A 15373-nucleotide genomic window follows, 5' to 3' on the forward strand; every position below is an offset into this window, starting at 1 on the left:
ATAGTCCATTTCATCAAGTACATGCCAATTTTAGTGCTGGCTAATATAACAGGGGTTATTCATTGTACAAATATATCACCCATGGTCACCGTACGCTACTGTATACTGCTACCTGATTATATACAGAAGGATGCTGCTTGTATATGGAACTGATACAAAATACTTGATGAAATAGCTGAACGCTTAAACAGAGACCCTTTAAGAAAGTTTAGGAACTATTAAGAAGAATGTCAAAAAAACTTGATCTTGAAACACTTATAAATTTTAAAATCAATTGGACACATACCTTTGTATACGATCCTGAATAGTTTTCTAAATAGAAGAGTCAATGACAGCATATTGGAACTGAAGAACAGGTTTACAGGTGTTCAGGTTGTATAACCTTAACTCTTTCACAACTGTAGGCCATAATGGACTCATCCCAATAAATGCAAGGTAGAGTCCACTAAAGTTACCTAGGGGTGAAAGGGTTAAATACATTGTATATGACGACAAGTCGAATAACCCGAAATGCATTGCCAAGGACGATATGTTGAACAACCCAAATTATATAATCCCAGATAATAAAATAGTTCATCAATCCAAGAGACTGTAAATCAACTACTTGTCAGTAATGACCAATAATTACTTTCAGACACAACGACAGTTTTTGTGCTTTGACAAGAACCTTGTTTCTTCTGGTCTTTTCCAATAAGGATATCAGCACATACCCCTTTTTATATGTCCAGTAAAGCACTGTCTACCTAAGAGAAGAGTGATCGACTGACCCAAATATTTGCTGTTTATCAACGGTTGATTCAATTTAAGAATCATCGAAATTCTGTGTTACTGTAAACAGACATATTTTCAAGATCTCGTCGTCTGATCTAGACAAAGCTAATTAACTTAATGCAGAGTTCACCCAGGTATACTCACCTGTATTGCTCATGTTTATGGGCAAATTAACATAAACATAAAATGGCTGCAGGAAGCCGTTTTACAGATTATTGAGTAACAGGATTTACTCAACGATTTGTGTCGCGAAAATTCAAAACGAAAGCCAATATTGATATTTATTCGCAGATTTTAATATGCAAAGCAACTTTCAATAAATTATAACAAAACCATTCATGGACTGATTACATTTTTCACACCTTACGTCAGACTCACACAAAATTAAATCATTCATACCTATCTTTTATCTTCCACGAGTTCACATTCGATTCAAACAAATAATATATAACACATTCCATAACAGAAATAAATTAAAAACACTGGACACACGTTTTCAATAGTTTCCCTAACATGTTCTTACACATACTTGTAGATTAAGTGACCTATTTACTGTTACTTGTTTTGACTGTCAAGTTAATATCCAGTTACATTGTATAACAGTTAACATATCATATACCATAAATATATGACATCATTATACGGTAACTTGTCAGTTAAGCTACAGTAAAATATCATTTAACATCAATATATATGTACAGTAACATTTCAGTTTTGTTACTATGCAATATCAAATTAAATCAATATACAGTAACATTTGAGTTGTGTTTCTCTACAATATCATATAACATCAATATACAGTCACATTTCAGTTTTGTTACTGTAAAATATCTTCTTACCACTATATACAGTAAAATGTCAGTTTTGTTACTATACAATATCACACAATACCAACTATATACGGAACTATTCAATGCTATATCACTGTATACTATTGTACTATAGCATTAATATACCGTAAATATTAAATGGTATTTCTTAACATTATCATACACTAACATTACGAAACACTTCCATTTATATAAGTTACTGAACGGTATAATAAAACAACATTTGTACATATATCAGATATGTGATCTTGTCCCCAACAAGGTGTAAAGCATAGTTACACAAAAACATATTCTTTATAAGTACATTTAAGTACAGAAACTTTATAAGTGGTACACTGCAACCTTTTAAATCTAATCGAAGGCGATACTGTTAAAGACGATGTTTAATCACAATGTTTCTAGACAGATGTGTCGCTGTCACACGTCAGCACCAAAAGCAGCGACACTTTCACAGGCGCCCGAGCAATGCTGTATTTGGTTGTGCCGTCTTGGGCAATGCTGTACGCAAATGGTCGTTGAGCAACACTCCGTAGCTTTGCGCTTGGTATTGACGTCAGTTAACGCACATAATCAGCTTTTAAGACAACACTATATTTGGTCATATTATCAAGTAACACGCGCATTTAGCTAGGTTGGTTGTACACATAGCTTATGAATTACTCAGTTTACGCATTCAACAAGTGTCGTCATTCCATAAGCAATTGATCATGATCTATGTAATTACTAATTACTGCGTAGGTATTACATACAATGGACTTTTCGAAGTAATTGACATATTGTTGATATAATTATTAGCACTTTGGATCAACTGAGTTTAAACTCTGTTTCTGTACGGTACAGAGATCGTGTTCCACACATCCAACGATACCGACAGTGGTAGACACCATTGAGGGAAACATCCACATCACTAAACAACCATCACGGACTACCGACAAATGACGATGTAACCTGACTCGTGTTGTTTCCAAATGTTTCTTTTCACAGATGTTTAAAGCCAGTTTTCTCAGCTGATGATGATGATAATGACGAAAACGAGAGTGACGGCAAAAGTTATAAGGATGTGCGATCCCATGATGGCCTTCTTCATTTTGCTGTACTGTAAACCAATGACAAAGACTTATTAGAATACTTAAAAGGAATGTACTGTGTTATCAAGTGAATATTAACCCATGTAATATGACCTATCAGCCCTGTGATTGGTTGTAAGTTTCAATTGTTTCAATTGTGACGTCACGCCTAGGACAAGTACATGACGTCACAAACTTATGCCTCGAGTCAAAATGGCGGCTTTTTACATTTCAATGTTGCATGAAAATTACCGTTTTACACGAATAACTGCCACAAATATTGATTTTGTGATAAAAAGTATCTTACCCCGTTTTTTTATTTCAGATGAAATTTATGAAACTCGTCACGAATTTTTCATTTTAGCTCGCTGGAGTCTCGCTAAATTGAAAAATTCTTAGACTCGTTTCATAATTATCATATGAAACGGAAACTCATGCAAGATCCTATATATCTGACAGGTTGTTATATTTCTACAGTATACACTTACCGGTGGTTCTAGATCCATGGCTACGTTCGTTGTTCTGTTGTTGTTGTTGTAAGGTTTTCTGTGCATTTCATATAGATATGTCTGGTTTCTCTTGTTTTCTGAAAACATTTAAAAATCCAAGTGAATTTAAGTTCCGAAAAGGTGTATGATAAACCATTCAATATTGTTAGCCCGCAGGACATTATTAATAGGCTTTCGTTATCAAACGTATCATTAAGCGAAAGTTAAACCGTATATATCATGGGTTATTTTCCAAGATATAAAGAAGCCATCTTCCACAAGGAGTATTCAATATTACGATAAAGGCGTCACAGAATTGAGCCATAACTTTGGTAGATTAAATAAAGACAAACGTAAGAACCACGCGTTGTTTGACTTTGAATATACTATGGCTCCAAAGTATGTTTGCCTGTATCCCTGGCGCTATACATTTGAACTATCTTTTGTTATCTATACTGTTAATTAGTATCTGTATTATAATTAGCTGATATATGGGCTACACATTGGACGCATCTCTTGTGTTATTACCTGATTTGTTGGCGATGCACTGGTGAAGCTCCAATAGCAGATATATCAGAATAAGGTAAGTCACGTAACCTAGCAATGCATACTTCATGTAGGACGGGGCTCCGGATTTACTCAACTCCACTCCCGCAAAAATATTGATTACTGAAAAATCATAGACAATATTCATGCTTATGTAAATAATAATTATCACAACATAGTTTTTAATTCGTCTCAAAGCGGTTCACAAATTATTGTTCGTGGTTATTGGGCCGTTGCGACCAACCAATATTTTCACAACTCCCTGGGGAGCAAACAGTCGGTGCTGCCATTTAGGCGCTCACAGCTTGCATTCCAGCACTGCCCTACCACGTACTCATTTACAGCTAAGTAGACTGGATCAAGCGGAGTATAATCTTGTGAATAAGTACAATACAGTGCCGGGACGTGACGCGAACCTGCAACCCTTCGGTCACGAGCCTGGCGTCCTACCACAAGATTACCATGCCTCCTTAGGCTTTAAGTGATTTCTAAATAATGATTAAATCAACGTTTATCCTGTTTATCACAATTAGTACATTAATGTCAATCATACTAAAGTTATTCCTCTTCGTAATTTTGTTTGTTTGTCATTAAGTTATAGGAAAATATTCCATTAAAATATAATTGCCGTACTTGCGAGGATGTGCGCGGAGGATCCAAGGCCCCAGTGGATCCAGTTAAATATCTTTCTCTTCACGGTTCCAGGCAGCGGTCTGCACACCGCTACTATTGGCTATTTTCAGGGAAAGTGAAGCATTAACATTAAATGGGGAAACAAGAGAAGGAATGCTAAATACACTGAAGACATACTTTAAAGATTTGATCGTAAAACGGTTTTAAAACTTTGTCAACAAAAATTGAAGAAATGCCTCAAGACAGAATTCAAACATCCTAGGGACTGTCCAAGTTTGTGCATCTCTTTACTGTGACGCTATATGACAAACAATAAGAAGACCAGTTCTAACACCGTTCTTGGTATTATACAGGTTACTGCAATTTGCGAACTGAACTTTTGTGTATTGGTATATCTTGGAGCAATTTCAATATTTATTCCCGTCACCAAAGGAAACGTTAAAAGGATTTGCATTACTTACATTTGCTATTGTAAACAGTGTCACAAGGATCCCGAGGACGGGATGTGCTTTGTGAAAAGTCTTCCCGTCAATCTGTAAATCAAATAAAAAATGTCTTGTAGTAAAGCAATACATCAAAGGTTTACACTGATGTAGATGATATTATGTTATAGCTTTGATTAAGACTTTATGTCACATTTTCTCAATATCCTTTTTTCCTTTTATGCATTAAGAACATCGTAGCAGTTTTGTATTTTTCACTTATTTATTGTTGCAGTCACTTTTTCTCGAAATAATATCATATTACTATATCATTTTTTTCACCCGTTGTATCATAGATTTCGACTTCGCTGATCCGGTGTTATTTTACCTTGCTGAATCCTTTTATGTCCACGAAAATAATCACGACGGCTACCAAAACACAGAGAACAACCAGGATCATACAGAAACGGTGTACCTAAAAAAACAGTTTGTTCGTTATAACAAGGACAACAACAGCCGGAATACTACAACAAGGACCACAATGAAACTGGAAAGCAATAACATAACAGCATATCTGATAAAACCAAGGACATATTATAAACCTATAAACCAACTCGTGTTAGAATCATAGGCCAGCAGAAACAACTTACCTTACTTCATAAAACAGCAGGTATGTAATAACCAAGTGAATACCGAAATACATCGTAAAACCCCAAAATGAACAAAACTTACAAGTGTAATATAAATATTCTACATCTACAAAACAATTGTATGTGTGTTAAAATCAGAACCATACAATACGAATTATCTACAAAACCATTATGTGGTTTACATGCAGGTCAATACAGATATCTAGAAAACATTATGCGTCAGAAATTGGGCTACACGGGGTATCTCCGAATCGGCAGTGTATATGGATAACCACGGTGTCAAATTTAATGTAAAATTATATACCTGATACCAAATACGCTCTCTACAGATAGTTCTATCAGGCCATATCTTCTTGTAGAATCGGACGGTGACGATTCCGATACTGGCGCAGAAAATCCATGCAAAAATCATCAAACAACCTGAAAATATGATTTCAATGTAATTTAAATACAGTGTATTATGAATGCCGTGTAATGTGAGTAAAGTGTAATGTAGTGAAATGCAATGGGATTAAAGCACAATCAACTTCAATATGAGTGTAACGTGATTCAGCTTGATATAAATTTAAACGTTTTCTTTTTCTATTGTTCTCAATAGCAGACCATAAAAGTTAGATATCTAAACACATCAGTATTGTTCTGTACCATGGACTTTGACGAGGAAGTAGGAGGCCTCGCTGGTAATGAGGATTTGTTGCTGTAAGTCCACCTTCTCTCCCGACACGGACGGGAGGGTCAATAGGCTGTGACGGATCTTTTCACCTGTAATATAATCTCAACAGTTATAATGCAACAATGTTGTCTACGACAGCATTAATCGTATAGTCTACATGACCATTATTTGCATTTTCTAGTTACATTAGTCGTGTTGTCTTCGATAAATTAGTCGTGTTTTCTTGATGAATTAGTCGTGTTGTCGACAGTAACACAAGTTGTGCTGTGTAGATTAATGTTAGCCCTGTTGTCTACAGTAACACAGGATGTGTTGTCTAGATTAACGTTAACCCTGTTGTCTACAGTAACACAAGATGTGTTGTTTAGATTAACGTTAGCCTTGTTGTCTACAGTAACACAAGTTGTGTTGTTTAGATTTACGTTAGTCCTGTTGTCTACAGTAACACAAGATGTGTTGTCTAGATTAACGTTAGCCCTGTTGTCTACAGTAACACAGGATGTGTTGTCTAGATTAACGTTAGCCCTGTTGTCTACAGTAACACAGGATGTGTTGTCTAGATTAACGTTAGCCCTGTTGTCTACAGTAACACAGGATGTGTTGTCTAGATTAACGTTAGCCCTGTTGTCTACAGTAACACAAGATGTGTTGTTTAGATTAACGTTAGCCCTGTTGTCTACAGTAACACAGGATGTGTTGTCTAGATTAACGTTAGCCCTGTTGTCTACAGTAACACAGGATGTGTTGTCTAGATTAACGTTAGCCCTGTTGTCTACAGTAACACAGGATGTGTTGTCTAGATTAACGTTAGCCCTGTTGTCTACAGTAACACAGGATGTGTTGTCTAGATTAACGTTAGCCCTGTTGTCTACAGTAACACAGGATGTGTTGTCTAGATTAACGTTAGCCCTGTTGTCTACAGTAACAAAGGATGTGTTGTTTAGATTAGCGTTAGCCCTGTTGTCTACAGTAACACAGGATGTGTAGTCTAGATTAACGTTAGCCCTGTTGTCTACAGTAACACAGGATGTGCTGTCTAGATTAACGTTAGCCCTGTTGTCTACAGTAACACAAGATGTGTTGTCTAGATTAACGTTAGCCCTGTTTTCTACAGTAACACAGGATGTGGTGTTTAAATTAACGTTAGCCCTGTTGTCTATGGTAACACAAGTTGTGTTGTTTAGATTAACGTTACCCTGTTGTCTACAGTAACACATGATGTGTTGTCTAGATTAACGTTAGCCCTGTTGTCTAAGGTAACACAAGTTGTGTTGTTAAGATTAACGTTAGCCCTGTTGTCTACAGTAACACAAGTTGTGTTGTTTAGATTAAGGTTAGCCCTGTTGTCTATGGTAACACAAGTTGTGTTGTTTAGATTAACGTTAGCCCTGTTGTCTATGGTAACACAAGTTGTGTTTTCTAGATTAACGTTAGCCCTGTTGATTACAATAACAATAGTTGTATTTTCTACAGTAACGTAATTTGTGTTGTCTTCGGTAACATAAGTTGTGTTTTGTCTACAGTAATAGCAGTCACGTTGTCAAGAGTAGCAGTAACGTTAATCGTGTTATCTTCGGTAAAATAAGTTGTGTTTTGTCTATAGTAATAGTAGTCACGTTGTCAGGAGTAGCTGTAATTGTGTTGTCTACAGTAACGTTAGTCGTGTTGTTGTCTACAGTAACGTTAGTCGTGTTGTTGTCTACAGTAACGTTAGTCGTGTTGTTGTCTACAGTAATGTTAGTCGTGTTGTTTTCTACAGTAACGTTAGTCGTGTTGTTGTCTACAGTAACGTTAGTCGTGTTGTTGTCTACAGCAACATTAGTTGTGTTGTTTAGGGTATCATTCGTCCTGTTTCTGCAAAACATCTTACGCTTTATACATCTATGTCACATTCGAGGTATAACCTGGATCTGCAGAATATTTCATTACAATGACATCGTTAGTTAAGATGACGGGGTTTTTTTTAACAATAATATGTAATCTACCGTGATATTGTCATGATTATACCATGTCATGTATGCAACTACATTTTATCATACAGAACTTCTACTATAATAAATAATAAGATCAGTAAGATAATGTAGTGCTTTCAATTGTTCATCATAAAAATGTCCCCCGTATAAAAGGACAATCGAAAACACGCTTCGAGTTACATATTCCTTTCATTCCAAGGATATACATAATTACACAGAACGTCAACTTAAACACTTCAGTTCTTATATTTGCAATAACAGCTTTTCATATGCTTGTGTTTTCTGCTTGAAATACGAAAGAAGTCCATTGAAAACAGAAAAATAAGTTTAAAGTTGTCGCATTTAATGAAAAAATTGTTAATTTACCAAATTGTAATAAGCTAGGTGTAAATATCCAGCATTCATAGTATATGTTCTGTCGACTGAGGATGTTAAACCTAGTAGATATTTTCTGTTATATACGAAACTTACCGTTTTCTACTCGTCCCTCGGCAAATATGATGTGGAAGTCTTTGTTGAGGTCAAAGATATTGGAGTGACCCGGTACAACCTTGTCCCTAGTGAAGCGACATGTGAACAGACCGTTTTCCAGACGACCCCCGATGTTACTCAGGCCAACCCCGGGCTGCAACAAACGGCGGATATATGATTTAACACCTTGTACATCTAAATACGTACATACTATTCTGTTGTTTTTTCTTTTTCTTTTTCTTCAGGAAGTGATTTTGAATCCTTATATATGTTTTTGAATGTCGACAGACGAAACATTTTGCACTAAGATTTTGTAAACATGTCTTTGAACAAATTGTTCCTGATATACAACAAAGCAAAGGATGCAGTTCATACCTCGGACAACACGTGGTTTGTTTTGTCGTCGTGATTGTACGAGTGCTGGACTTCCAGGATACCACCGTCCATTAAGCATTCGACCACACTGTCCGTGCCCTGTAAGTAAAGGTCACCGGTTTGATTTTACAAACTAAGCCATTTAATCTATTGATTTGAAGCATCATGCAACACTACCATAAGTTCTAGTATAATGAAATGCTTTCAATTCAGCATGATTCCTGACCAACTTTCCCCCGTGCAGTTTTGAACAACAATATTAACAATATGAACAATGTTAAACAATATCACAACTATTTCGAGATAAGATTTAATTTGAAATTTTCTTTTTCTTTTTGCTGTCATTTTAAACATCATTTTACTGTTTTTATCATCGAAAACATAATTTGTTTTTCTTTTTATTCCTATAAAATCGTTTCACATATCATAATTATTACAAACTAGTCGACAAATTTCATGTAACCTTTCACCGTCACCTGTCTTCTAGTCACCATTAACTGCCACGAATCACCAATCTCAGCTATAAACCTCAAGCAAATATTCACCATCACCGGTCTTCTGATATTACCAAGTATTTCACCCACCACCTATCCCAACAATTAACCTCAAGCAAATATTCACCGTCACCTCTCTTCTGGTACCACCAAATATTTCACCCACCACCTATCCCAACAATCAACCTCAAGTAAATATCCACCGTCACCTGTCTCTCCATGCTACAAGACTAGTGACCTTCACCTCACCACCAGACGTGCTTCAGTAGAATATATCATGTTACCATATTTCCGTCGTTTGAGAAGCCGACTGCAATCCATCTGTCGGATGTTGCCGCTACTCGAGATTTCAACTCGAAGTCAATAACGTCCCCCATATCCTTCCAGGACACAATAAAGTGGCATATATCGCCAGTACACTGTTGGTAACAGCCTTTCGTCAAACCGCACGCCAGATCATTTGTTAAGTCACCAGACTGAAGTAGAGTAAATCCGTAACTACAGACCTTTCCATTCCATAAATATTAAAGCCTCCTTAGAATGAAATTTCCTTGTAAAATGGTTCTTTATATAAGGTGTACTCGTGTATTTCCCTGTGAGAATTACCAATTTTTTCTTTCTTTTCTTTCTTTCTCACACTTAGGAGTCGTTAACTCGTTCTTGTTCAGCAATGTGCTTTTGACGTCATTGACCTAACGTTAGTGCAGACGAATTCGCCATGCACCCAAATTCGCCACCCCGTGACGAAAATGCCATATGACGTCATAATACATAAGATGTGACGTAAATAACATCACCATAGTCTTCAACACAGTTAAAGCTTCAAATATTTTGACAAGAAGAGGTGGAAGAGGGAAAAGTTACTTTATTAATCAAAACAGTTATGAAATATCTTGTAACGCAGCGAATCTTAAAAATTTGGTGTGTGTGACGGACATCTCGTCAACGTACCGCATTAAAGGCCTGTTCGTTGTTATTTAGTGTAAATGCATTCCATACAAATTGAAAATTGCCATATCTCAACGCTAATTGCAGTTTCATTGTCGACTGAGCCGTCAATGCAAGTAAATTGTTTTTCTACATACAAATGTTCTTTGGTATATACCATGTAAACTGACGACCTAATGCTTGTTTATTGAAATTACGCTAAGAAAGATTTGATAATTTATTTTCCATTTTCTTGCAATATGTATTTAGAAAACAATCAACCAGTATATTTTTGAACATATTGTTTACGTCAAACATTCAGCCATCTTTCAACACTTAACTTAAATACCATCTAGAAATTTGTTTGAATCATATTTGAAAAGAACTTGTTGTCGGCCTGAAAGTACAAGTACGTACTGCTGTACAATCGCTGATGATTAGGTCAAGAGACCGACAGTTACCAAAGACTGCTTTTTACATGAAAAAGTAAGTACAGTTACAACATCTGGGGCAGTCTCTGTTGAATAAGTTTTCCAGCCCAAAAGCAATCATATTAAGAGCATGTCTTCCATAAAACCATGCAAAATGGGAAAAAACGTCCAGATGGGTGTTTTTAATATAACGCAACCAGTTTGTTTACTGTAAATGATAACATATCAGAGTTAAAAATAATCAATAAAAAATCATAAATTATGTATCTATTTTTAGTAACAGTTGATATACGAATAAGTTGAAAATCTCAATTGAACTTGTCAAAAATTGAGAAAAAAACATAAAAGTACCTTGGAAAAATAAGTCAAACTCAAGACTAATTGTTGAAACATAATTGAAGAGTTAGATGATTGTTTGCAGAAAATTTATAAATTATAAAAAATCAATTCAATATAGCAATTTATGGATGAAATGTGCATACATTTGCACTGAAATTTCACCTTTATTTGTAATTTAATAAGGATTTAATGCCACAATTTTGACATTTTTACAGTTCAAATAATGAAAAAATATCGACCTTTAAAATAAGTTTATGTTCTTTAAAAAATAAATGTGTTATTAATTTGATTCTTCAGACACATTTGGTATTTTATTGATCCTTTTGATGTTGCGATAGTGTGTTATTTGGAATTTCATGCTTAAAAACCTTTATTTATGAATACATTTTATAAGAAAGTATAAAGAATAATTCAAATGTAAAGGTAGAATAAAATGTGGTATCTAAAACAATATTTGTAAAAAACAACAGTGTATTATAAGAAAAGAAATGAGCAACAGTATTTGAGTGCTTTCAAAAAGAGTTATTTCCCTTCCCGGAACTCTTCAAATACAGTGGTGCAGAGGTAGCAGTGTACAGTAGAAATGGCTTGACCCTAAATATAAAGGGCATGTCTCACATAAACATGAATAGTGAATTCNAAAAAAAAAAAAAAATATGCAAAGAATCATGATTTTTAACCCAAAACTCCCGCAAGTAGAATTGTTTTTCTTAAAACCTGTCTGAAATTAAATATCGTCTACTCGGTAACAGAAATACTCACGTTTTAGCATAGGTAATTCCAGTGGATTTTTAAAAATATTTACACATGTGCTGAGTACAAAAATAGACTACATGAAAAGCTAGCTTTTGTTGTGTAGACACAGATTTGTAAATGGCAAAAACTGTAGTCTCAAACCAAATTCGATTTTTATTTTTTTGAAGCCCACATAGTCCACTTCATCATCTATATGCCAATTTTAGTGCTGATTTTTTTTTTTTTTGAATTTTGATACATGTTATATTACAGGTGTTATTCATTGTATAAAAATATCACCCATGGCCATCGTACGCAACTGTACACTGCTACTAGACAAATGAAAGATATGTCAGACTGCAGACGATCATGGCTAAATGGGATTTCTCCAATTTTTCTCATAGACTATGTGAAAAATCAAATAGATACCAAGACAACACTGTTCTATATAACATTTATGACTTTGGTAAGGACACAACAGTACATCTTAGAGCATACCAGAGTGAATAGCCTGCTAAAAATTACTGAAAACAACAAAATATCATAGATATTCCTTTTTGAATTATTGATTTCACATCCTGTGATTATTTGCCGTCACTGGATTTTTCAATTTTTTTAGTTTAATGAGCAAGTTTTACTAAAAAAATGGTTTTATTGAAAAAAATACCGACCTTAGAGTTTCTGAGCTGTAGAAATGTGGTAAATTTTGCGGAGTCAGCAATTTTTGAATATGTGTCATATTGAGATAGAATATTTGATGATTATAAAAGCTTATACCTTTAATGTTTCATTATATTTTCCCAGTTAAAAGATGATATTTAAAGTAGTTAATGTATGAATAACAATTACTAAGTAACTGTAAGGAAAAAAATCCGTTCAAAATACCTTAATTTGTCTTGAAAATGAATAATTTTTTTATGCAATAATCTATTTTTAGATTTTGTACCATAAAATCCAAGTGGCTCAATATTTTTGAAAAAATAAATTACATGAGAAGTTGTTTTATCATAAGCAACATGTGTGCCAATTATGAATCAATTTGGAGAATATTGCATCTGGACGATTTTGCAAGGTTTTATGGAAGACATGCTCTTAATATTGATTTGTCAGATATGTTTCCCGTTGACGTGCAAGACGATCGGAGATGCTACATGTATGTGACAAATTATCCAAAAGTCGGGGAAAAAGCTTAAGACGACCGTTGAAAGCCCTAGCTGCACCCTCTCATCCGCATCCGATGAAAAATATAATTTTGGGCACCGAATTGGAAGTTTATATTTGTTCAGGACTGAGTCTTTATTGCGATGCATGTAAATTAACCTCATCTCAGCCGGTCCCAGCCATCTTAATCAAACAGTATTAATCAGTTTCTTTAATTTACCAAAAATTAACTATCACAACTAAGTAAAGCCATTTATTTCAATGTTGAACATTTTTACACACACACATTTGGAGCTGTTCGTATCAGTACAACTTGTGTAACATAAACATACAAAATTTTACATTTAAACACTTACATTACTTGCAAATTCGTGAAATATTTGAATGTGGGGAAACTGCCTAGACCTTTAAGCAAAACCACGGAAGGACTGATGACGTCACATATGTTGCTGTGTGACGTCATTCAGGCGTGTTTACAACAATGTTGATTGATAGTCATTTCAGTCATATCTTCTTCTGTACTACTGGTACTCATCGTCATTTTGATACATGTATATTTGGACTAATTATTAAATGAAACTCTTACTAATGTGACGAATTCGCCTGCACTAACGTTATAAACGTACCTGTCCCTCTGTTACGGTAGGTGACGTCGGGGCGTCCGTCAACTGATCAGTCGTTATAGTGATAGGTGGTTGTGATGTAACTGCATCAGTGACTCTGGTGGTTGGCAAGAATATCGTGGAAGTGCTATGCCTAGCTGTAGTGGTGGTGGTGGTGGTGGTGGTGGTGGTGGTGGTAGTGGGAGTGGCGACAGTAGTAGTTGTGGTGGTTGGGATGGGCGTGGTTGTTGTCGTGGTTGTCGTTGTTGTCGTCACCCATAAGAGGTACCGCTGAAAATCCACGCGGGCGACAGAGGAGTAGGGCGCTGGGTTGTAGATGTGGGGTAGCTTCATTCCTGTTCAAAATATCAACTTTTACACATGTAACGGTTACACTTGTATGGATTCCCCTATGATATTATTAAAAACCACTGAACATGTTCAGATCACAAAAAAAGGATATAACAAATTAAATAGACGAAATTAAAAAGAAAACAAAAATGACACCACGAAAAGACAACAAACAGAACGAAGGGGATATGGAAATAAATGAAATAATGAACGCCTTACAAATCGGTTGATTTGGAAGGGTTTCAAGTAACATATTATGGTTTCCATTTTTAATCATGCTGGACACAGAATGACATTGCTCGAAATCAAGTCATTATAACTGTCTTTGAATTTTGCAGCGTAGATGCAGGTGTCTTTGATAGAAAACTCAATGTGTGTATATGTACATACATGTGTGTATATGTACATACATGTGTACATATATATTGGTCATAAGACGTATATCCCAATGAATCGCAACAATTAAATGATGCTTTGGCCTAATGAACCTTCAGATACAGGTTTGACCCAGAGTTTATGAGGTGACCATTATTCAGTTCCAGTGTGCGTACAAGACAATACTTGATGTTGTGCCTTCAACAAATTGTTCTGGAAAATATAGCTACGTGCATGTAGTTCTTGGCAATTTCAAATTTAATTTAGCAATTAATGATTAAATCAATGACAGGGTCATTTAACTAAGTTGAATGGTATCAATAAGAAACTCTGCACACACAATTTCGTTACTGAAATATTGTTCTAGTTTGCAAATATAGTATATGTCATGATTTAGCATTAACTGAATTAGCATCGTAGACAGTATATATATACTTTAACATAAACCAATGATTTATTAACGTACTACATTACTACATCTAAACTTGTTACTATAGTTTTAGTGAGGTGATTGAGAGAGATTATCTAGGTTAATTATCTAACATTTGAGTAGCGTGCTGTAAAAGTGGAATTATTTGCAGTCTACACTGCGATCAGTGTATAGGGTTTTGACGCGAACATTTCCACTTTTACGGTATTCTAATGGGTTATACATTAGTTAAAGCCAATTTTAGTGGTATATTCGATTGGGTTATTCGAGTATGGTGAAAGGAAGGACTGTTCATGTTAGCAATTAAATGATTATAGATGTTTGATTAGGAATTATCATATTAGTATAAATGTGCGCACAGGGAGAGGTGTGGTAAGGAAATACGGCTAGCATGTCATGGAGACCTGTTATTGCATACGCAACAAAATGATTCCAGGATCCTTACAGTGTGATTTGTTTTCTTTATAAGTAACATTTGCAATTATATATTATTATTATATACATTGCAAAATATATCGGGAGTGTTCCTAAGGATGTTAGCCCATATAAAGCTGTTAGCTTGCTATCACCTCTGCAAGCCAAAACCCGGACGAAATCGCAACCTACCTCTACCGCTGAACGCATCTGAG

At 35.2% G+C, this 15373-nt stretch overlaps 1 protein-coding gene across 1 annotated transcript in view; it reads right to left on the reverse strand.

Annotated features, from left to right (window-relative positions):
• Positions 1-1056: 1056 nt before the first annotated feature.
• Positions 1057-15373, reverse strand: part of LOC110453806 — a 33677-nt gene continuing 19360 nt past the window's right edge. Inside the window, exons 9-21 of the mRNA XM_021502966.1 lie at positions 15351-15368; positions 13613-13944; positions 9678-9869; positions 8900-8998; positions 8525-8678; positions 6053-6169; positions 5712-5827; positions 5146-5232; positions 4797-4868; positions 4336-4435; positions 3685-3825; positions 3157-3254; positions 1057-2697 (exon numbers count right to left, since the gene is read on the reverse strand). Of these exons, the coding sequence (XP_021358641.1) occupies positions 2605-2697; positions 3157-3254; positions 3685-3825; positions 4336-4435; positions 4797-4868; positions 5146-5232; positions 5712-5827; positions 6053-6169; positions 8525-8678; positions 8900-8998; positions 9678-9869; positions 13613-13944; positions 15351-15368 (1619 nt within the window). The 3' untranslated portion in view covers positions 1057-2604. The remainder of the gene's footprint in view (positions 2698-3156; positions 3255-3684; positions 3826-4335; positions 4436-4796; positions 4869-5145; positions 5233-5711; positions 5828-6052; positions 6170-8524; positions 8679-8899; positions 8999-9677; positions 9870-13612; positions 13945-15350; positions 15369-15373) is intronic.

The sequence above is a fragment of the Mizuhopecten yessoensis genome, unplaced genomic scaffold (genome assembly GCF_002113885.1).
Source record: "Mizuhopecten yessoensis strain PY_sf001 unplaced genomic scaffold, ASM211388v2 scaffold7513, whole genome shotgun sequence".
Lineage (NCBI taxonomy): Eukaryota > Metazoa > Mollusca > Bivalvia > Pectinida > Pectinidae > Mizuhopecten > Mizuhopecten yessoensis.